Genomic DNA, 24,037 nt, shown 5'->3' with positions numbered 1-24,037 from the left:
TTTCAGAGCCCTAGTTTGGTTAAACCTGCAAGAGAAAATTGTGCTTAAGAAATAGGTTGACATTTTTAGGGATGATAGCTAGAGTTCTGATAGGGAACGTAAGATACTGCACTAAGTCAATAGATTTGGAACTGGAGAATCAGGGAAGGAGCAAAAGGAAGGGACAGATGGAGGAAGGGAGTAGGGGAAGAGAGGGTTCCGTCTCATGGACATTGAGTGGCAATATATTGGACCAACCAAGCAGGAATCCATGTGTAGAAAGAATGGAAAAACAATCATTTGCAAATGTGTTAATGCAAAAGAGTATAACTTGCCCAGGGGATGGCAGAAAACATAGTTAATGTTATTAGTTACATCAAGTTGATTTATAAATGAATAAATGCTCTTCCAGTTGGGAAGCACGTTGGGGGACTCAGTAGTCCTTGAAGAGGGAATGCTTCCAGCTGAACATGCCCTGTCCCTCAGGCACACTTTGCTCTGTCGGATTGGGGTCGACCATGGCAACCCGTAAAAACAAAATAGTTATCATCTGTATCAAGAATCCCACCATGCTTTTATGGAAAAGTGACTCCAATACACCAACCAAACAGATTGAAATCTCAAGTTGAGAGTGCTATCTCATGAGTTATGGATATCATTGCATTAAAATATAATTATTTATTTCATAGCACTTGATTTGCTAATGGGGGACAGAATGACTGAGGACTGGGCATTGGGAAATAGAATGGGTAGAAATTGTGGGGCCATCTTTGATGAACTAACTGTCTTAATGAAAAACACCATTCAATACTTGCTGCTTAGAAAGTTCAGTCTTAATGAACTTCTTTCAGTTCTACATTTTAACAGTTTTGACACAAAGTACGCTGCTCAACTGTGTTATCAATAATTGTAGAAAAATAGACCTGTTTGATAGGGACATTCTAGTAAAAGGTTCTTCTGGAGCTTCCGTGTTTAAAGATTCAGAGGCTCACGTTACAAAAGTGAGATTTGGTTCGTGTTCTGTCTCCTCCTACGTTGGCACCAGAGTCAGTGAGGAATGAATGGGGAGAAACTTCCCATTGGGTGCCCTATCCCAGATACAGAACTGACACCTACGTGTGGCTAAAGGGTTGTCAAGGCTTTCTGTTTAGTTGTGCTATTGGGCAGGCAAGAGATGATCAGGCCCCAAGCTGCTCTTCCAACCAGACAACTGGGGTGTGTTGTCCTTTAAACTCTACTAAGGGGTTTGAAAAGGCCCAGTGAGTCTTCAACAGACTTTTAATAGCCTATTCCATCTTGCTTTGTGCTTCCTGTGCTCTACCCCACAACTCTGCTGCTGTAGTGTTAGTGCCTCTAAGCCAAGAGCGCCCTTGATAAGGCTACAGCTGAGGTAAGGCCACTGTACCTCCTCCCCACAGCCTCGCAGGAAGTGTACTGAGCTCCCTCCCCCTGGACTACAACCTCCTCTTCAGAGTGTGCGGGATGAATAGATGACTCAACAGATACTCAACGCAAAAAATGAGATGCTGGCAAACAGGACAGGGCCATGGCCAACAGTTTTGTTTCCCATAAAGTCCATGCTAAGAAGCCATTGTCCAGAAGCAAGGTCTCTGAAGTGGGAGGAGTGAGACCCCCACGTTAAATTAAGGAGCCACTTTCCTTGTCTCTGGGACATCCCTTTTAGTAGACAGGGTCCCCAAACTGCAGCAAAGGCCCGTGCAATCTGGTCAGGGAAGGCGAAGGAAACAGACAGGGACGGCTAGTTTGATCTCTTTGACCTACGTGGTGCAAAGCCTCAAACTGAGCCCAGCTGTAGGAGCAGAAAATAGACTTGGATCCATTCAATGAATATTTATGATGGGCCACTGAGTTAAGGAAAAAACAGTTTACAGATGTGAAATTAACGTGAAAGATCTGTCACAGTGCAAAATCTCCACCTGCCCCTGAGGTTTTGTCTAAGATTCTCTTTATTTTTTTCATTTTGAAACTTAGATTTTCAGTACAAATACCCTTCATCCTTCCCTTCCTTCCTTCCTTCTTTTCTTTGTTTCTTTCTTTCCATATCTACCTATGTCTTCAGACTAAAATAAATTAAGGCTGCAGTTTTTTAATTAAAAAAAAAAAGTTTTCTCTTTTAATTCAGAGACACTTGGCTTTGATTTCTAACCTGTGGCACACCCTAGAGGGATTTCTTAGACAGTCATCAAGATTGTTGATCTGATCTTTGAAAATGGAACTGTGGCTATTTCATAATAATAATAAAAATTCTAAATTCAAGAAGTGCTGATGGACATGCTCCCAGGGATAGGCAAGCTACCTTCCTCAGAACATCAGATGGAGTTGAAGGGTGTGAGGTTAATGAGTATAATATACGTTGCCCACTAAATGCCTCCATGATTTTCATGACTTCAGACCCAAACCATCTTCTGCTGACTTACCATGTCTCATCTTAACAGTCTCTGTAGCGTCTCATGATTACAGAGTGGAACAGCTGAATAATTAATGGTTTTACAGAACAGAAGTTCCTCAAACTATTGTACTACAAAGGGTGGGAGCTCATGTGAAAAGCCTAAACACATCACTGGTGACGTGTGGTAGAATTTCCTCTTCCTATTATTCTCCTACAGGCTAGTCAGTGACACCCTTGTTATCTTAAAGAAAAAAAAAAAAGACATCAGTTTTGTAAACATTTCACAGTATATCAGCATATTGGTGGTTTTGCCATCTACTGGACCTCCCAACTTCCCCCAGACCTATGGCTTATTAGATTCAATAAAAGGATCAGCAAGGGAACAGGGAGATATCCTAAACAGCTGCCAGTCTGGGACATGGAACGAGAGGCCATGCACTAAAGGGCCAGGAGTCAGAGGGGTCAAAAAACACAGACTTTGGAACAGAAATGTCTACGATACAGTTGGGAATCTTTTTTTCTTTTTTCTTTTTTGGTCTTATTTCTAAAGTTGTATATCTAAACCTACATTAATTATACATCTATGTACATGATTTAAGAGTTCTGTTCTACAGTACTTTTATACATGCTTGGTTTTATTACTAACTGCAAAAAGAAAATAATTACATAAGGCAGATCTATGTACAGTGTTGTCTTGAGCTCACCTGGGCCCTATGACTACGATGCCCGCATGTGGCAAGCACCTTGCCCTGAAGATGGAATTCACTTGGACCTATAAAACTGAGGGCTATACTGTGTCTCGCTGCATGAATACCTTCCTTGTCTTATCCCAGGTAGTATCTTTAACACACTCTTTGGAGTGCTCTGATATTGTAGAGCCCATGCAGGTCACTGGCTTAACTCTGCAGGAGCTGGATATGGGGCATTCTGGGAGGATACCCAGCTTGGGCCACAGTGAGGGCAAGTTGCACCTTAACCAAAGCCATGTCTACCTTGTCAATCTGAGTAACTGAGAAGGGGCAGGTAGGTATTTTACACCTTGAAGATTTGTTTTCTGGTAATGCCAAAATGAAATATAAAGAAGGAAAGAACAATGTGAGAGAGACAGAAAGAAAGAGAATGAGAGACGAAGAAAGGTTGTGTGGGAGGAGAGGAGAAGGGGTTGCCCAGCTAAGGGACTAAACTTTGGATTCATTCTCTAGGTTTGCCACATCACCATTCCTTTCTGTTTGCTCTTCGGGGTTCTTTTCTTCCTCCTCGGTCTCCAGTTCTGCATGTTGGTTGAGTTTACTGGATACAGACCAACTCAGGGGCAGCTCTGCCCTGCTGGCCAACTCGGCCAGCTCTTTGGCACTGAGGGCTGGGGTGCTGGTCTCGTAGGTCTCATGGAAGCTGTTGTAGTCGACTTCGTAAAACCCGTCCTCCAGGGTCAGGACAGGTGTGAAGCGGTAACCCCACAGGATCTCACTGGTGATGTAGGAGCTTCGGGCTTGGCATGTCATCCCTGCAGAGAGGAGAATGGAAGCTTTAGTATGTGTGAGTGTGGGATTTCCATGGCTAAGGAGACTCAGCTGGGCAAGGCTGCCATGTGCAGCTGTTCAGACTGTGACCTGAATAAGAGTTCCAGGTCTAAGGAGGTGTCATTCACATTGTGGACATACACTAACGTGCACAAGAGCATGTGGGTAGCATGGAGATTCCAGCCTCTCACTGGAGTTCTGAGAACAATGACAGGAGTCCTGGTTCACATCAACCCACGCTTGCACACAAGGCCATGCACATACACAAGAATATCTGTGTACACACACACACCGATGCACACACATGCACGTGGCTATGCCTTGTCCACCTTTTGCTCTGGGAGAATCCCGAGGTCATGACTTTGGCCTTCCACCACTTTCAAAGGCCCAGCAGCTTTGCCTGAGACCTGACTGGACGTCAGTGCTCTGGTCACAGACTTTGAATGATGTTTGGCTTATGGAACAGCACTTAAGATGCACTTAAGCTGGAGGCTGCAGATTAGTGTCACCCCTCCCATCCACCGTGACATGCAGGCTGTATCTGCAGTCAGTCCTTACATGAGCTTAGGAGGGATGCCCACTGGAGTTCTCACTTTTCCGAGGCCTGGTGGGGGTAGCTATTCAGATTGTGTGATAATAGAATAATAATAATAGCAATGTAGTAAAAGTTTTTCTTTTTCTTTTTTCCTTCTTCACGATGAGAAACCTTTTTCTAATTTGCACAAAAGTGCTATCTGAGCTACTGCAGCCCTGGAGTTAGCAGTAGCTTTCTTTTAAATGAGAAATGGCAGAATGAGGGAAACACCATTCATCTCCTTGGAAATGAAAGCTAGGCAGCAGGCTTGGTACAAAATATGGGAAATGCCACTTGTACATTTGCTCTGAGGTCAGAGGTTTCTCTTAGGAAACTTGTCAGGAAATGGAAGCATTATATTCATTCCTGCAGGGCTGACTTCCGCATTGGACAAGGAGGCACAGTGCCTAGGGCCCATGATACTTCTAGCGGCCCATGAAAATGTTTAAATTTATTTTTAAAAATCAGAATAAAAGCTGAATGTTAAAATAGAAGAATCTGTTAATATATCCATTTTTTATACCAACACAGCTGTAAAATATAAATTTTCATCTTTTTTTTATGGAAGAAGGGGCTCACAAAGGCAAAAGTGCCAAGGGCCCCTGAAAGTTGTTATGTGGTCCCGTGTTCATTCATTCAGGAGAGCAGTCAGTCCATCAGTCAGTATGTCATCCATTAGGACAGCCAATAAGATTTATTAGGCAGCTGCTTTGTGCTGAGGAGCCCTGGTGGCACAGTGGTTAAGAGCTGGGCTATTAACCAAAAGGTTGGCAGTTCGAATCCACCAACCGCTCCTTGGAAACCCTATGGGGCGGTTCAACTCTGTCCTGTAGGGTTGCTATGACTCAGAATCAACTCCACGGCAACAGGTTTGGTTTGTGCTGAATGCAGGTGAAGTGGCGAGAAGAAGCTACATGTGGGTGTTTACATAGAAGGGTTCAGAGCCACCAAATGTTCCATAGAATTGAAATTTATCCTTGTGGCCAGAAGAAGAAACTGGGGTGCCAGTGATTTAAGTGATTGACCCACGTGTAGCTATCAGAGCCTGAGCCAGCACCACCCTCACTCCAGCTGTATGCTCTTCCTCTTAATCTCAAAATGAGAATGCTACCCTTCTTCAATGTCTCCCTGGCAGGTCCACAAAATCCCCACTGTATGCCTCTGAACAAGCATTGCAGGGCTTCTAGGTATTGAAAAGAAAATATCAACACTCCCTTGCTTTTATATGTCAAAGTTTCTCTTCTGAATTATTGACTCTATGTTTAGCAGTGATAGAGAGAAGACAGGAGATGACAAGGATACACGGGCCCAGAATGAAGCATAGCAGGAAGTCAATGGGAAAAGTGATAAAATAAACTTTTTTTCCCAACAAAAAAAGTACATATTTACTATAACATGACTGGAAAATACAGACAGGCAAACAAACCCACCTAGACTTTCATTTCTGGCTGTATAAATAATCAAGTAGAACTAGAAACATAAAAATATAATAACTAAACTCTAAATGGAGATTTAACAGCAGATTGGAATTGGCTGAAGAGAGAATTAGAAACCTGGCATATAGATCTGAACTGGCTGCAGTCAAGAAGATGTTATCAAGGAGGATAAAGTAAGTACCCCAGAATATAAAAGCAATGAGGACACTGGCAAAAATTCCACAAAATCAGTTTTTTTCAGAACTTTGGAAGTTAATTTAAGAGCATTTACTTAAGAGAAATGGCTGAATCTTGGTAAAAACAGCGAGTTTTGTGGTGTTTTAACTTTTCCCTTTTTCAGTTCCGTGGTAACTTTGAAAACCAAAATCTTGCAATCATGGTAAAAACCATCAGCCTAGCAGCCATTGAATGGGTCAGAACAGGGTTGGCACTCTTTCAAAGCCCCATTCTCAGAGAATTGTCGTCTGGCCTGTTTGGAAGTTCCCTGAAAATCATACTTGCAACGCTTGTCTTTATTTCACTTGACTCAGCACTTGCCCAATGCAAACAGTCTTTTACCTGGGGGTGTTTGTTGAAAACAACCAGCAACAATTGTTTAACATCACAGCAGCCTGCAGTGGTAGTAATAGTTGGGGTAAATAACAAGCCTGCCAAAAAACTTGAAAGGGAAAGCTGTAGAATGAGATATCCATAGGTGGCTGAAAAGCTCTGACATATCCCTGAGAAGTTAGAAAGCCATGTGTATGTATGCCTAGACCTGTTCACATGCTCAGAAAAGACCCAAATTGCTCACTTCTGCCTGACCTTGAGGTTTTGCACCTCAAGAAAGAAGGGCTAAGGTAAAGCTGTAAACTGTCTGGCTGAATGTTGAAGGCATGCGCCAACACACACTCAAAGCCCTTCAACAAAGACTGGGAGACTTTTTGGTTTCAGGCATTTAAGGTTATTGCCTTAGGCTGGGTTCTCTAGACAAGCTGATGAATCCAAGATAGGCAGGTAAGATGGCAGGCTGCTGGCTTAAGTCCCAAGAACTGGAGGTCAGATGATGACAAGCCAGATGCAAGATCTAGAGCAAGTGAGTAAGCTTTGCCAGAACGTGTATGTGTATATGATGCAGGCCATACCCCTGAGGAAACTCCCTTTAAAACTGATTGGCTGATCACATCATATCACATTACGGAGAATGACTACATCATTATATAACCCTTTCAAGGCCTAATTATTTTCTGCTTTGAATTTTTCGTTGATACCATGTGTTTTCATTAACGGAAGCATGCTGAATCATTGAGTGTTGTTGAATTTTGGGTAGGTAGTATGTTTTTTTTTTTTTTTTGGCACCTCCAACAATCCTACCCTTCAAGTCCCAAGGGACAAATGTTGTCCCACTAATTCTACCCCGGATGCCTGCTAGAGTCCAGAGGGACATACAGTGTCCCAAAGAAAATTTTTCAAATTTTCTCTTTCTCCTACCAAAAACACACACATCTCATATAACACCATGTAGAAACAGTAATTTGTGGCACATGCCCGTTTTTCCAGTTTCAAACGTCACTGAGGCACCTGCCTTGTGGCAGCATGCACTATCATTGGGAAAACAGCTTCCCAATGAACCTGAGAGATGGAAAAAGTGGATGGGCAACTGCCTATCCCATGGTCATGAAAGGGATAATGGTCAGTTTACATCATTACAAAACTACCAAAATACATCATTACATAACTGCCAAACCACTAAAAATCATGGCCCAGCCAAGTTGACACACAACCTTAACCATCACAGTCCACCCCTTGTCAACTTAGCACCTATAAACATCACCTTAAACCATACCAATCTCTAAATAGAGACAATTACAATGTCATACTTGTGCCTAACATGATACCACTAAAATGTGTACAATTGAAAATTCACTAGCCACCTTTTACATCTCATATTTTATAAGTGAAGAAAACAAAAATATATTTTTTAAAAAAATTTTTGATTGTACTTTAGATGAAGGGTTACAGAACAAATAGTTTCTCATTAAACAGTCAGTGCACATATTGTTTTATGACATTGGTTAACAACCCCATGACATGTCAACACTCTCCCTTCTTGACCTTGGAGGACCTTTTTTGTTGTTGTTGTTGCAAATATACGTAGCCAAAGATACACCATTTCAAAAATTTCTACATGTACAATTTAGTGACATTGATTACATTCTTCCAGTTGTGATGCTATTCTCACTATCTTTTTCCAAATTATTCCATCACCATTATCTTCAACTCACTGCCCCCTAGGCTTCCCATCAAATCTTTTGAGTTGCTGTTGTCAATTTGATCTCACATGGATAATTCTCTTTTTTTGTACTTTAGATGAAGGTTTACAGAACAAATAGTTTCTCATTAAACAGTTAGTACACATATTGCCCTATGACAATGGTTAACAACCCCACGACATGTCAACACTGTCCCTTCTCAATCTTGGGTTCCCTATCACCAGCTTTCCTGTCCCCTCCTGCTTTCTAGTCTTTGTCCCTGAACTGCTGTGCCTCATTAGTCCCATTTTGTTTTATGGGGCCGTCCAATCCCCGGCTGAATGGTGAACCTCGTAAGTGACTTCACCATTGATCTAGAAGGGTGTCCAGGGGCCATGCTCTTGGGGTTTCTCCGGTCTCAGGCCAGTAAGTCTGGTCTTTTTCTGTGAGTTAGAATTTTGTTCTACATCCTTCTCCAGCTCTGTCCTGGACCCTCTGTTGTGATCCTGGTCAGAGCAGTCCGTGGAGGTACCTGGGCACCATCTAGCTGTACTGGACTCAGTCTGGTGGAGGCCATGGTAGCTGTGGTCCATTAGTCCTTTGGACTAATCTTTTCCTTGTATCCTCTTCTCTTCAGTCTCCCTTGCTCCCGAGGGGGTGAGACCAGTCGAGTATCTTAGATGGCTGCTCACAGGCTTTTAAGACCCCAGGTGCTATTCGTCAAGGTAGAGTGTAGAACATTGTCTTTATAAACTGTTATGCCAATTGAGCTAGATGTTCCCTAAGACCATGGTCCCCACAGCCCTCTGCCCAGCAATTCAGTCCCTCAGGGAGTTTGGATGTGTCTATGGAGCTTCCATGACCTTTCCTTGTACAAGTTGTGCTGGCTTCCCCAGTATTGTGTACTGTCTTACCCTTCACCAAAGTTACTACTTATCTATTGTCTATTTAGTATTTTCCCCCACCCCTCCCATCCCAAGTAACCAACAAAGATTGTTTCTTTTAAAACAAAAATATTTGATACAGACATACAAGAAGAAATACAACAATAACAGTCCTCATTTCTGCAACTGGTCACATGGTCATAACTGGTAATTAAAACTACCTTCTTCCACTACCCATTCTGTATTCCCTTTACCCTCAGCAAGCACCACAGCTTTTTGTGGTTCTTTGCCTGGTGGTGTGACCCAAACATTCATTTGTGAAGGATCTGGGCCATTAGTAGTCATGTCTGAATTGGATTGCTGTAGTTTTCCATTGACTTTAATCACAGGGCATGGTAGTACTGAGAGATGCCCTAAAGGATCTCCTACATTCCAGACATAATCTTCTTTACCTCCATTATGCAATACCGATCTGATTTCCCCTTGGTAGTCAGGATCAATCACACTAGCCAATATGATAACTCTCTTCTTTACCTGTTGATCCAGAGGCATGAGGAGCCTAAAGTAGCCAAGTGGCATTCTTAACTTCCAGTTCAGTAAAATCCATGTTGTGTCTCCAGGTGGGAGCATTCCTCCCTTTGGAACTAAGACTTCTAGACCTCGAGAGCATAGTGTCACAGAGACAGGAAACAAAAATTTTCGAGTTGTGCCACTCCCATTTCCACCCCTTGACTCCTGGACCCATGAATCCTGGATATGGGAAAAATAGTACCATATATTGGAAGCTGGTTTAGAGCATATACAGCCTCATGGAGAACATTGCCCCAACCCTGCAAAGCATTGCTACCTAGCTGGCACTGTAATTGTATCTTTAGCAGGCCATTCCATCGTTCTGTCAAGCCAGCTGCTTCAGGATGATGGGGAACATGGTAAGAACAATGAATTCCATAAGCATGGGCCCACTGCTGCACTTCATTTGCTGTGAAGTGAGTCCCTTGATCTGAGGAGATGCTACATGGAATACCATGATGGTGGATAAGGCATTCAGTAAGTCCATGGATGGTAGTTTTGGCAGAAGCATTGCATGCAGGGAAGGCAAATCGGTATCCAGAGTAAGTGTCTATCCAGGTAAGAACAAAACACTGCCTTTTCCATGATGGAAACAGTCAAATGTAATCAATTTGCCACCAGGTTGCTGGCTGATCACCTCAAGGAATGGTGCCATATCGGGGACTTGGTGTTGGTCTCTGCTGCTGGCACATTGGGCACTCAGTAGTGGCTGTAGCCAAGTTGGCCTTGGTGAGTGGAAGTCCATGTTGCTGAGCCCATGCATAACCTCCATCCCTGCCACCATGGCCACTTTGTTCATGATCCCACCGGGCAATGACAGGGGTAGCTAGAGAAAGAAGATGACTAGTTTCCAGAGAATGCATCATCCTACCTACTTGATTATTAAAATCCTCCTCTGCCAAGGTCACACTTTGGTGAACATTCACATGAGACACAAATATCTTCACTTCTTTGGCCCATTCAGAGAGGCCTATTCACATATCTCTTCCCCATACCTCCTTGTCTCCAATTTTCCAATCATGTTCCTTCCAAGTCCCTGACCATCCAGCAAAACCATTGGCCATCGTCCACGAGTCAGTATACAGTTGCACATCTGGCTATTTCTCCTACCAAGCGAAGTGAACAACCAGGGCTTGAAGTTCTGCCCATTGGGAGGATTTCCCTTTACCACTGTTCTTCAAGGAGGTCCCAGAAAGGGGTTGTAGTGCTGTCACTGTACACTTTTGAGCGATGCCTGCATATCGTGCAGAACCATCTGTAAATCAGGTGTGAATTTTCTCTTCCTCAGTCAGCTGATCATAAGGAACTCCCCGTGAGGCCATAGGTGCAGACTGGTAGAGGGCAGTTAATGTGACAGGAATGGAGACCATGGGCATTTGGGCTACTTCCTCATGCAACTTGTGCCTTCAGGTCCTGCTAGGGCCTGATCTCGTATATACCACTTCCATTTAATGATGAAGTGCTGCTGTACACGTCCAACTTTATGACTCTGTGGGTCAGACAACACCCAGTTCATGGTGGGCAGCTCAGGTCACATGGTGACTTGGTGGCCCATGGTTAAGCATTCAGTCTCTACTAAGGCCTAGTACAAAGCCAAAAGCTATTTCTCAAAAGTTGAGTAGTTATCTGCAGAGAATGGGAGGGCTTTACTCCAAAATCCTAAGAGTCTGCACTGTGATTCACCAATAGGGGCCTTCCAAAGATTCCAAACAGCATCTCTGCCACTGACATTTCAAGCACATTTGATCAGCCAGATCATATGATCCAAGTGGCAGAGTGGTTTGCAGGCCAGCCTGATCTATTGCAGAGACTTTTCTTGTTCTGGGCCCCACTCCAAACTAGCAGCTTTTTGAGTCACTTGATAAATAGGCCAGAGTAGCACACACAAATGAGGGATATGTTGCCTACAAAATACAAAGGGGCTCACCAGGAGTTGTGCCTTCTTTTAGTTTTAGGATGAGCCAGATGTGACAACTTATCCTTCACTTTAGAAGGAATATCTTGACATGCCCCACACCACTGGACCCCCTAGAAATTTCACTGAGGTGGAAGGCACCTGAATTTTTGTCTGATTAATTTCCCACCCGGCAGCATGGAAATGTTTTACCAATAAGTCCATAGTCATTGGCACTTCTTCCTTACTAGGTTCAATCAGCATAATGTAGTCAGTATAATGAACCAGTGTGACATCTTGTGGAAGGGAAAGGCAATCAAAGTCCCTGTGGACTAAATTATAGGACATAGGGTTGGAGAGTTGTCCTGAGGTAGGACGGTGAAGGTGTATTGCTGGGATTGCCAGATGAAGGCAAATTGCTTCTAGTGTTCCTTCAAAACTGGAATAGAGAAAAAGGCATTAGCCAGATCAATAGCTGCATACCACATACCAGGAGATGTATTAATTTTGTCAAGCAATGGAACTACTTCTGGAATAGCAGCTGCGATTGGAGTCATCACCTGGTTAAATTTATGATAATCCACTGTCATTTTCCATGATTTATTTCTTTTTTGCACAGGCCAAATAGGTGAGTTGAATGGGGATGTGGTGGGAATCATCACCCCTGCATCCTTCAAGTCCATGATGGTGGCAGTAATCTCTGTAATGCCTCCAGGAATGTGGTATTGCTTTTGGTTTACTATTTTCCTAGGTAGGGGCAGTTCTAATGGCCTCCACTTGGCTTTTCTCACCATAATAGCTCTTACTCCACTTGTCAGGGATTCAGCGTGGGATTTTGCCAGTTGCTGAGTATATCTGTTCCAATTATGCATTCTGCAACTGGGAAAATCACTACAGGATGGGTTAGGGGATCCACTGGACTTACTGTAAGATGAACATGAGCTAAGACTCCATTAATAACCTGACCTTCTTATGCCCTCACTTTGCCTGGTGGACCACAGTGATGTTTTGGTCTCCTGGAATTAGTCAGTTCAGAGCCAGTATCCAGTAATCCCTGAAAAGCATGATTATTTCCTTTTCCCCAATGAACTGTCACTCTTGTAAAAGTCCGTAGATCCCTTTGGGGAGGTCTGGGAGAAAGACTAACAGTAAAAAATTTTGGCAGTGTAGTGGGTCTTTCCCTAAGGAGACCAGGCCTCCCTTTCATTCAAGGGGTTATGAGTCTGTAAACTCGCTCAAGTCTGGGAATTGATTGAGGGGGCTGTGACTCTCTTCTGGCAATTTGAGTTAGACTGCATTCACTTGACCTAGAATTATTCTGCTTGTACAGATCAAGTAAATATCTATTAGATTTCCCTAATAAATCTATTTCACTACTAGGGACATCATGACTTAGTAGCCAATGCCATAATTCCATACGAGCCAGACTATTCGGATCACTGCTTTGACTCTGCTGTCAATTACGGTAACCACGCCTACCTTGTCTTTGTCGATTGAGTGCCACCACCTGGCCCCTAACACCACAGAGTCCTGTCAGCCCCATTGTAGTTAGGTGTCTTAATTAAGTCAGGGCAGTTGCCACTATCGAATCTGGCTTACATAAAATAGCAATCACAGCAGTCTTCACGGATGCTAGGGCTCCCTTCACAAATTTATTCCTCAACCTTGTGGTAAAAGGTGTGTCCTCTGGGCACTCCATTTGTGGGTCTATGGGTCTAATCTGATAAATCCACTCTAACATGCCAACTTCCCTAAGCCTTTATATACCTTCCTCTATGGTATACCAAGGCAGTTCTGGTACTTCAAGTTGATTTAGTGTAGGCCACCACATAAGCCATGCTTCAGCAAACCAATTAAATAAATGATTAGATCTTTTCCTAGCCTCTTGAGCTGAAACACTGAGTGAAGAATCTGTGCTTTGTGGGCCCATATCAATCAACTCAGACTGATCTATCTTTATGTTCCTTGCACCATTTTCCCATACCTGTAATACCCATTCCCACACATATTCTCCAGGTTTCCGTTTGTGCATGTTAGAAAAGTCAAGCAGTTTTTTTGAAGTGTAGCATACCTGCTGCTGTGTCATACTCTGTACTTCACCTTTTGGTGCTTGTTTGGACTTAAGTCTAGTTACAGGTGTAGAGGCAAAAATGGACAGTGGGAGTGGGTTCTGGACACACTCAGCAATGTCTTGTAAGGCGTCTTCCCCAGGTAATGCCCTAGGTGATGTCACTGATGCTGCCCCAGGTGATATCTCAGACAAAAGCTCTTCAAACACAGCTGGGATAATCTCATCAGATGGGGGTGGAGGGGTTAATGGTTTTACTGGGGAGGGTGATTTAGCAGACAAAGATGGTGTAATCTCTTCAGATGGGAGTAAGAAGGTTGGTTCTGTTGGCAGGAGTGAGTCAACAGAATTTAGGGGCTCAGTGTCCCCAGCTTGCTGGCTATCTGCCCATATGTCCTCATCCCAAGTTTCAGAATTCCAGTGCTTCCCAATCAATGCCCTCACTTCAACTTCAGACACTATTGAAGGTTGGGAATTCAGTTGGTGTTGTAATTCAGCCACTCTTACAATAAGACTCTGGGTTTGGTTTTCGGCAGTATCAGCTCTGTTACTACAAGAAGTAAGGCTTTCTTTCAGGGTACGAGTGGCAACTCAGAAGTGTATGTGATGCTTGAGCTGTGACTCTGAAGCCCTGAGCTCATCTCTTTCTTTCATCACTTTGTCTAGAAAAAGTAGGACTAACCAACCAGCTTCCCTATACTTCTCATTGTGACAAAATTGTAGAAAAGTATCAAACGTTCAATCACCCAGAACATCGCGTCTCACCAATACTTGATCTACTGGTGGTGATATTATGTGTATTAATATTGCCACTTTATGTTATGGATTAGCAGCACCCTCTTTACTACTAGAGGCAGAGTCATCAGTGGCTTTAAGACTAATTAGACTTGAGAACCAATTTAGAAAACTCATCCTTACTACTGTTTTGTTTCTCTAGAAGAACTCTTGGTACTAAATGTCTTAGGCTGGGTTATCTAGAGTAGCAAAACCAGTAAAGTGTATATGTGTATGTCAAGGAAATGGCTCTGGTTATAGAGGCTGGCAAATCCCAAGTCTGTGGGTCAGGCATCAGTCTAGAGGAATCCAAGATTGGCAGGTAAGATGGCAGGCTGCTGGCTCAAGTCCCAAGAGCCAGAGGTTCAATGATGACTAGCCATATGCAAGATTTAGAGCAACCAAGTGAGCTTTGCCAGAACGTCCATATATATTGGATGCAGGCCACACCCCCAAGGAAACTCCCGTTACAACTGATTGGCTGATCACATCATATCACATCATGGAGGTTGACTACATCATTACATAACAGCCAAATTACATCGTTATGTAACTGCCAAACTACCTTATTACATAACTGCCAAACTACTGAGAATCATGGCCCAGCCACGTCAACACACAACCTTAACCATCACAATTATCTTTGCCCAATCATTAGCTGATCACTGAGCTACTTCAAATATTTGGTGGTTCAAACCCACCCACAGGTGCCTGGAAGACAGGACTAGCAATCTGTTTCCAAAAAGTCATAGCCTTGAAAATCCTATGGAGAGTTCTACTCTGCATATATGGGGTTGCCATAAGTCAGAATGTACTCGACAGCAGCTAACAACAACAACAAAGGTAAATATAATTACATAGTTAAATATAAAAGATAGCATAAATGCATTTTTTGTTTATAAGTACTGTATTTTTTTTCCTAAGTTATTTAAAAGACAATTTCATGAAGGAATAATTATAAATCTGTGTTGATGGACACACAATATATGAAGATGTAGTTTGTCTGACAATAACAGTACAAAAGAGGAGTAGGGAATGGAGCTGTATGGAAGCAAAATTTTTGTATCCTATTGAAATCAAGTTGGTATTAATCCAAACTACCAAAAAAAAAAAAACAAAAAAACCTCAAACCCATAGCCATTGACTCGATTCTGACTCATAGCAACCCTAAAGAACAGAGTAGAACTGCCCCATAGGATTTCCAAGGAGGCGTTGGTGGATTTGAACTGCTGACCCTTTGGCTAGCTGCTGTAGCTCTGAACCACTGTGCCACCAGGACTCCTAGAATGCTATAAATTAAATGTTAATTGTTATCCCCAGGGAAACCACTAAGGAAATAACTTAAAAAATATAGTAAAAGAAATGACAAGGAAATTAAAATGGTACACTGAAAAGTATCCATTTACCACAAAGGAAGGCAGTAATGGAGGAAGAGAGAAACAAAAAAGACATGACATATAGAAAACAAATACCAAAATGGCAGATGTAAATCAGTAATTACACCAAACGTAAATGGTTTAAACATTTCAATCAAAAGACAGAGATGGATAAAAAATGATTCAACTATATGCAATCTGTAATATTCATAAAAACAAACAACTTTAGAGTAAAAGAATGAAAAAAGACATACGATACAAACAATAACCTAAAAAAGAGCTGGAGTGCCTATACTGATATTAGACAAAATAGACTTTAAGAAAAATTATTACTAGACAAAGAGGGACATTGTACAATAATAAAAACATAAATTCATCAAGGAATATAACAATTATAAACATATATGAACCTAACAACAAAGCCCCAAAATATATGAAACAAAAGCTGACAAATTGGAGAAATAAAAAATTTAACAATGTTGAAGACTTCAATACTTCATTTTTAATACACCTACTTCTTATTTATTGACTATCTTGTTATCTGACTCTTTGCATTTTTACAACAGTAATAAAAAATATACTTAAATCAGCTTAAAGCCAGGTAAGCACCCTTGTGTTTTAAGTGAGAGAGTGCCTCCCTCCTGAGCCCAAGTCCTTGATCCCTTCCATCCCACCTCTCTTCCCTGTCTTGGACGCAAATAAAGTTAAAGGAGAAAGGGGGGAAAAAAAAAAGACCAGATGCGGGGCCTTGGGTCATTAATCTGCAGGTGTGCTCCATGGCCTTGTGGAATCCTGGCTGAGCCTGCAGGCTGGTAGTGGAGCTGTGGTTTTGGGCTGCGATTCTGCCACAATGCAGCAGAAGGGCACAGACAGGAGGTGTGGCGGTCACTTCACCGCAGACCCTGAGATTCGCCATTTGCTCTCGAGGGTGCTGAGGCCAGCAGGCAGTAGTTCTGGGTGGGTGGGCATGTGTTTCTGTGGAGAGCAAAAACTCCAAGTAGGATGGCATAGGTCAGGTCCCCTCCTGTGGTTTGAAATGGTACAAGCTGACCCACCCGCCTGAAGTAGGAAGTACGGAAGTCATGGCATGGAGACAAGCTAGCTGTGGAAGGCAGCCGTAGGGGAGGGAGTAGCCTCATGGAGCCACCTCCAAAATGGCTCCTGGAGCCTGAGGAACATTAGGTTGCTGGAGTTTCGCATAACGCCGATTATCACATAATGACCTGGTCTTTGGAACTTAATCATGTCGATAAGTGAGAAGTAGGTGTAATGGACAGAAGAACTAGACAGAAGATCCTTAATGAATCATAAGACTTGAACAACACTATAAATCAACTAGACCTAACAGACACTCCACCCAACAACAGAGTGCACATTCTTCTCAAGTGGACATGGAAAATTCTCCAAGATAGGCCATATGTTAAGCCATAAAATCAGTCTCAAAAGATTTAAAACATTGAAATCATACAAAATATGTTTTCTGACCACAGTGGAATAAAATTACAAATCAAAAACAAAAGGAAATTTGGGAAGTGAAAAATATATGGAAATTAAGCAACACATTCCCAAGTAACCAATAGGTCACAAAAGAAATCACAAGAGAAATTAGAAAATACTTTGAGATGATTGAAAACAAAAATACAACATAACAAAACTTATGGGATGCAGCTAAAGCAGCACTTAGAGGGAAATTTATAGCTATAAATACCTATATTAAAAAAGAAGAAAATATCAAATCAATAACCTAAACTTCCACCTTAAGAAACTAGAAAGAGAAGAGCAAGCTAAACCCAAAGCAAGCAAAGGAAAGAAATAATAAAAATTTAGGTGGAAATAAATGAAATACAGATTAGAAAAACAAAGAAATTAAAAAGCTGGTTCTTGGAAAAGATCAACAAAATTGACAATCCCTTACATAGACTGACCAAGAAAAAGAGAGAAGACTCAAATTTGAAAACCAGGAATGAAAGAGGAGACATTACTAATGATCTTATAGAAATAAAGACAATTATAAGGAAATACTATCAACAGTTGTATGCCAACAATTTCAATAACCTAGATTAAATGTACAAATTCCTAGAAAGGCTCAAACTACTGAAATTCACTCAGGAAGAAATGGAACATCTGAATATACCTATAACAAATAAAGAAAATGAATTTGTTAAAAAAAAAAAAAAACCCACTATCCACAAAGAGAAGCCCAGCCCCAAATGACTTCACTGCTGAACTCTACTAGACATTTAAAAAACATTTAAAACCAATCCTTCACAAACTGTTCCAAAAAAAGAAGAGGTGGGAACATTGCCCAACTCATTCTGTGATGCCACTGTTATCCTGATACCAACACTAGACAAATATATTACTAGAAAACTACAGACCAATATCCCTTATGAATATAGATGCAAAAAGCTCTGAAACGCAAGAAGGAATGAATGATAAAAAAATGGTAAATTTGGTGAAAATCTAAGTCAGTATTGCATGAATAAAACAATGACAATAATGTTGTATAGGATTTAAAAAACAAGAATTACAATATATGACAAAAGAGCATGTATGCTAGGAGTGGGGTGATCAGAGTTAAAGTGTTGTTAGGTCCTTGTCTAGTTTGGGAGGAAGGGAAAGACAGTCTTCCTTTTAGATTTTGATATATTAAATATGCATCTTAATATTTCTGGTATAAGAAGAGAAAGGAAGATTTAATTTACATGTTTATGGGATAGAAAATTGGAAAATAAAAACTACTCAAACAATTCAAAAAGCACAAGAAAGGAAAGAAAAGTAAACTTAGAAAACTTATGACAAATAGAAAAAAATCAAATAGCCCATTACCTGAAGTATATCCTCTCTGCTGTAAATCAGTGGTTTCTGTTTCTATTTAGACCTTGACTTATAAAACTTATTAGCGGTATTTGATAGAGCTGGATACTCTAAGCCCTTTGAGTCTCTTTCATGGCTTCCAGATACTACCCTCTTCTAGTTTTTCTCCCATCTCTCAGATTGCTCATTCTCGGTTTACTTTGATGGTTCCTCTTCATGTCCATTACCTGTTGGAATGGTTCCAGGGCTCCGTTCTAATTCTTGACCCCACCTAAACCCACTCCCTTGATGATCTCATCCAGTTTTGTGGTTTGCATGGCTTTAAACACCATCTAAGTCATGATGCCTCCAGCCTGTCATCGCTCCTGAACTCTGAACTCATGTATTTAGTTGCCTACGCAATGTTTCTACTTGGAAGTCTAAGAGGCATCACCAGATGTGCTCCTCACACACTCTTTTCCACACCAGTAAATGGCAATTCCATTTTTCTAGTTGCTCAGGACCCAAATTTCAAAGTCACCCTTAACTTCTTTTTTTTTTCTTCTTTCTGTCACATCCCACATCTAATCCATCCACAAATAATGTCAACTCTACCTTCACAATATGTTCAGGATCCTGCTATTTCTTACCACCTTCACTGAGCTCATCCTGGTCCTAAACCCGTGGCCGTCGAGTCGATTTCAACTCATAGTGACCCTATAGGACAGAGTACAACTGCCCCGTAGGGTTTCCAGGGTACGGCTGGTGGATTTGAACTGTTGACCTTTTGATTAGTGACTATAGCTCTTAACCACTGCCACCAGGGCTCCACCTGGTCCTAGCCACCATCATCTCTTGCCTGGATTATTGCAACAACTTTTTAACTAGTCTCCTAGGTGGTCTTGCTTGGATCATTGCAACAGCTCCTGTCCTTACTCCCTTGGCAACCATTAGCATTGTTTACCCAGTGTTACAGTTCTCTCACACTTGCAGAACATAGTAGGGTTGTATGTCTTGCCCCTGTGGTTTGGTGAGGCCATATAACTAGTTCTGGCCAATGAGTTCTGAGCAGACATGATGCATGTCATTTTGGGTCTGAGCATTTAATTGTCAATGGGAGACCCATCAGAGCATACTTTCCTTTCTGGCATGACACTGATATTATTCAGATAGTAGCTGTCCTGCTAGCCTGACTCACCGAGGGAGGATGATGGGGCTATGATAGAGGCCCCAGCCCACCCACAATGGACATGTGCCGTGAGGGAGAAATACATCTTGATGTTTTAAGCACTAGGACTTTGTTAGCACAGCATATACTAGATGCTGACTGAAACACTTCCCTTTATTCCATTCTCGGCACAGTATCCTGTTAAATTCAGTGTCCCTTTAAATGTAAGCTGAATTATGTCAGTCCTTGGCTTAAAGTCTTCCAGTGGTTTCCCATTTTGCTTACAATAAAAATAATTCTTACATCGACTCATAATGTCCTACATGACTGACCCTGTTACTTCTGCCCTCACCTCCTCACTCATTCTATACCAGTCACTCTCGCCTCCTGGCTGTTCCTCTACTACACCACCAGGCATGCTTCCACCTCAGTGCCTTTGCACTGGCTGTTTGCTCTGCCTGGAATGTACCTCCCCAGGTATCCACATGACTCACTGTCTTACCTCCTTCAAGTCTTTCTCAAATGTCATCTTCTCAGGGAGAACTTTATTGGCTACCTTAACTCCATTGTAGATATCCCTCTCCCATGCTTCTACTCACCTTCCTTTCAACTTCTAGAATACCATACATTTTACTTATTAATCATGTTTAGTGTTTCTCTTCCCTCCTCCCCATGAGGGCAAGGCTTTTTGTCTTTTTTGTTCACTGTTATATCCTGGCACTCACAGCAGTCCTTAGCATATGGTAGAAATTAAAAAACAAACGAACAAAAATTTATTGAATGAATAAAAGTTCGAAAGCATGCAAAGCCAAATAATATATTGTCTAAAGAGTCCAAAAGATGTGACAAACATATGTAGAAAGTCAAAGGAGTGATAAACACAAAATTCAGGATAATTTTGGGGAGGGTAGCTGTAAGAATTGGGGTGGAGCACACAAGAAACTTTGAAAGTAAAGTTTATATTTTATTTATGAGCTTGGGTGGTGAGTATGTGGATGCTTATTGTATCATTAATTGCATACCTTAAACATCATGTACTTAGTCTTTCATATCTATTCAGTCTCAGATAAAATCAATTTAAAAATAATATGATTTCACAACCCTGGGATACCTACTGTTACTTTGTCATGTAGATCTTGCTTGATATTTTTGTGAGTTAGAAAAACTGAGTAATTTGGTAATAATGTTCTGCAACCTGCTTTTCTGTAATATCTTGAACCATATTCCTAGTCAAGAAATCTTTTTTCACCAGTATATATTTTTCCCATTTTTACGGCAATTACACTATTTCATTATATGGATACACCATAGTTTATTTAATCTATATGACAAAGTGATTCAAAAGTATGTGGTGGGTTATTTGTTGAGGGAAGTGTTAACGATATTGACTTGGTTTGTTGAAGTTGCCCTAAGTATACTGAGTTCCGTAAGTATAGTAAAATATCCTGTCCATAAATACCATTTTAATAGGAGTGCTTAATTTATGTAATAAAGAACACAAAGCAAGATTTAAATAAATCCTCATGAATGCTTATCCAATTTTTGTATTGTAACTCATTTTAAAAATAATAAGGAATATTAATGTGTTTTGTCTGCTATCAGTAAAATATTAAAAAGTATTCTTAGGGTAAATTGATAATTTTTTCTCCTCAACATTTATTTATTTATTAATTCTTAAAAAAATTATCATTGTAGTTTAAATGAAGTTTACCTTTAGTCTCCCATACAAAAATGTATACATACATTGTTATGTGACCCTAATTGCTCTCCCCATACTGTGACAGCACACACCGCCTTTCCACCCCTGATTCCCCATGTCCATTCAACCACCCCCTAACCCTTTCTGCCTTCCCATCTCACCTCTGGACAGAAGCTGCCCGTTTAATCTCTTGTATCTACTTGAGCTAAGAGGCACACTCCTCATGAGTATCACTTTATGTCCCACAGTCCAGTCAAGTCCCTGTCTGAAGAGTTGGCCTCGGAAATTTTTTTAGCTCTGGGCTGATAGAGTATCGGGGGCCATACTTTCTGTGGTTCCTCCAGTCTCAGTCAGACCATTAAGTCTGGTCTTCTTTCTAGAATTTGAGTTCTGCACCCCACCTTTCTCCTGCTCCATCAGGGACTCTCTGTTGTGTTCCCTGTCAGGGTGGTCATTGGTGGTAGCCAGGCACCATCTAGTTCTTCTGATCTCAGGCTGATGAAGCCTCTGGTTTATGTGGCCTTTTCTGTCTCTTGGGCTACTACTTTTCTTGTGTCTTTGGTGTTCTTCATTCTCATTTACTCCAGGTGGTTGGGACCAACTGATGCATCTTAGATGGCTGCTTGCAAGATTTAAGACTCAGACGCCACTCACCAAAGTAGGATGCAGATCATTTTCTTAATAAGCTTTGTTATGCCAGTTGACCTAGATGTCCCCTGAAACCATGGTACCCAGACCTCTACCCCTGCTACTCCCTCAAAGTGTTTGATTGTATTCAGGAAACTTCTTAGCTTTGGTTTAGTCCAGTTGTGCTGACTTCCCCTGTAATGTGTGCTGTCCTTCCCTTCATTTAAGACAATTCTTATCTACTATCTAGTTAGTAAATAAGCATCACCCCACCCACCCTCTTAACCATCAAAGAATGTTTTCTTCTGTGTTTAAACCTTCTCTTATGTACTTTTAATAGTGGTCTTATACTATATTTGTCCTTCTGTGACTGACTAAATTCACTCAGCATAATGCCCTCCAGATTCCTCCATGTTATGTTTCACGGCTTCATCGTTGTTCTTTATCGTTGTATAGTAATCCATTGTGTGGATATGCCATAATTTGTTTATCCATTCTTCTGTTGATGGGCATCTAGGTTGTTTCCATCTTTTTGCTATCGTGAACAGTGCTGCAATGAACATGGGTGTACATATATCTATTTGTGTGACGACTCTTATTTCTCTAGGATATATTCCAAGGAGTGGGATAGCTGGATCGTATTGTACTTCTATTTCTAGCTTTTTAAGGAAGCACCAAATCAATTTCCAAAGTGGTTGTACCATTTAACATTCCCACCAACAGTGTAGAAGTGTTCCAGTCTCTCCACAACCTCTCCAGCATTTACTATTTTGTGGTTTTTGGATAATGCTAGCCTTGTTGGGGTGAAATGATATCTCATTGTAGTTTGATCTGCATTTCTTTAATAGCTAATGATCGTGAGCATTTCTTCATGTGTCTGTTAGCCGCCTATATATCTTCTTTGGTGATGTGCCTGTTCATATCCTTTGCCCATTTTTTAATCAGGTTATTTGTCTTTTTGTTGTTGAGGTTTTGCTGTATCTTGTTGTTGAGGTTTTGCTGTATCTTGTAGATTTTAGAGATTAGACGCTGATCAGATTTGTCATAGCCAAAATTTTTTTCCAGTCTGTAGGTTGTCTTTTGACTCTTTTACTGAAGTCTTTTGATGAGCATAAGTGTTTAATTTTTTAGCAGCTTCCAGTTATCTAGTCTCTCTTCTGGTGCTTGTGCATTGTTACTTTTTGTTCGTATTGTGTTTATGTCATGTATTAGGGCTCCTAGCATTGTCCTGATTTTTTCTTCCATGATCTTTATAGTTTTTGATTTTATATTTAAGTCTTTGATCCATTTTGAGTTAGTTTTTGTGCATGGTGTGAGGTATGGGTCTTGTTTCAGTTCTTTGCAGATGGATATCTAGTTATGCCAGCACCATTTGTTAAAGAAACTGTCTTTTCCCCAGTTAATGGATTTTGGGCCTTTGTCAAATATCAGCTGCTCATAAGTGGATGAATTTACGTCTGGATTTCCAGTTCTGTTCCATCTGTCTATGTATCTGTTGTGTACCATTATCAGGCTGTTTTGACTACTGTGGCAGTATAATAGGTTCTAAAATCAGGTAATGTGAGGCTTCCGAATTTGTTCTTCTTGAGTAATGCTTTACTTATTCGGGGCCTCTTCCCTTTCCACATGAAGTTGGTGATTTGTTTCTCCATCTCATTAAAAAACACCATTGCAATTTGGATTGGGATTGCATCATATCTGTAGATCGCTTTGGGTAGAATTGACATTTTCACAATGTTGAGTCTTCCTATCCATGAGCAAGGTACGTTTTTCCACTTACGCAGGTCTCTTTTGGTTTCTTGCAGTAGTGTCTTGTAGTTTTCATTGTATAGGTCTTTTACGTCTCTGGTTAGATTTATTCCTGAGTATTATATCTTCTTGTGGGCTATTGTAAATGGTATTGATTGGGTGATTTCCTCTTCGAAGTTCTCATTGTTGGGATAAAGGAATCCAGCTGATTTTTGTATGTTTATCTTGTATCCTGAAACTTTGCTGAAATCTTCTATGAGTTCCAGTAGTTTTCTTGTGGAT

General features: G+C 41.2%; 1 protein-coding gene across 1 annotated transcript in view; it reads right to left on the bottom strand.

The window, feature by feature from the left end:
* Nucleotides 1-2,671: 2,671 nt before the first annotated feature.
* The window catches only part of KCNJ6 (potassium inwardly rectifying channel subfamily J member 6), a 384,976-nt gene continuing 363,610 nt past the window's right edge, over nt 2,672-24,037 (bottom strand). The window contains exon 4 of the mRNA XM_004389437.3: nt 2,672-3,893. Coding sequence (XP_004389494.1) covers nt 3,568-3,893 — 326 coding nt within the window. The 3' untranslated portion in view covers nt 2,672-3,567. The remainder of the gene's footprint in view (nt 3,894-24,037) is intronic.

This window comes from Trichechus manatus, unplaced genomic scaffold, assembly GCF_000243295.1.
Source record: "Trichechus manatus latirostris isolate Lorelei unplaced genomic scaffold, TriManLat1.0 scaffold00245, whole genome shotgun sequence".
In the NCBI taxonomy this organism is placed as follows: Eukaryota; Metazoa; Chordata; class Mammalia; order Sirenia; family Trichechidae; genus Trichechus; species Trichechus manatus.
Note: the sequence above shows the minus strand (reverse complement) of the source record. Positions and strands in the feature narration are given on the sequence as shown.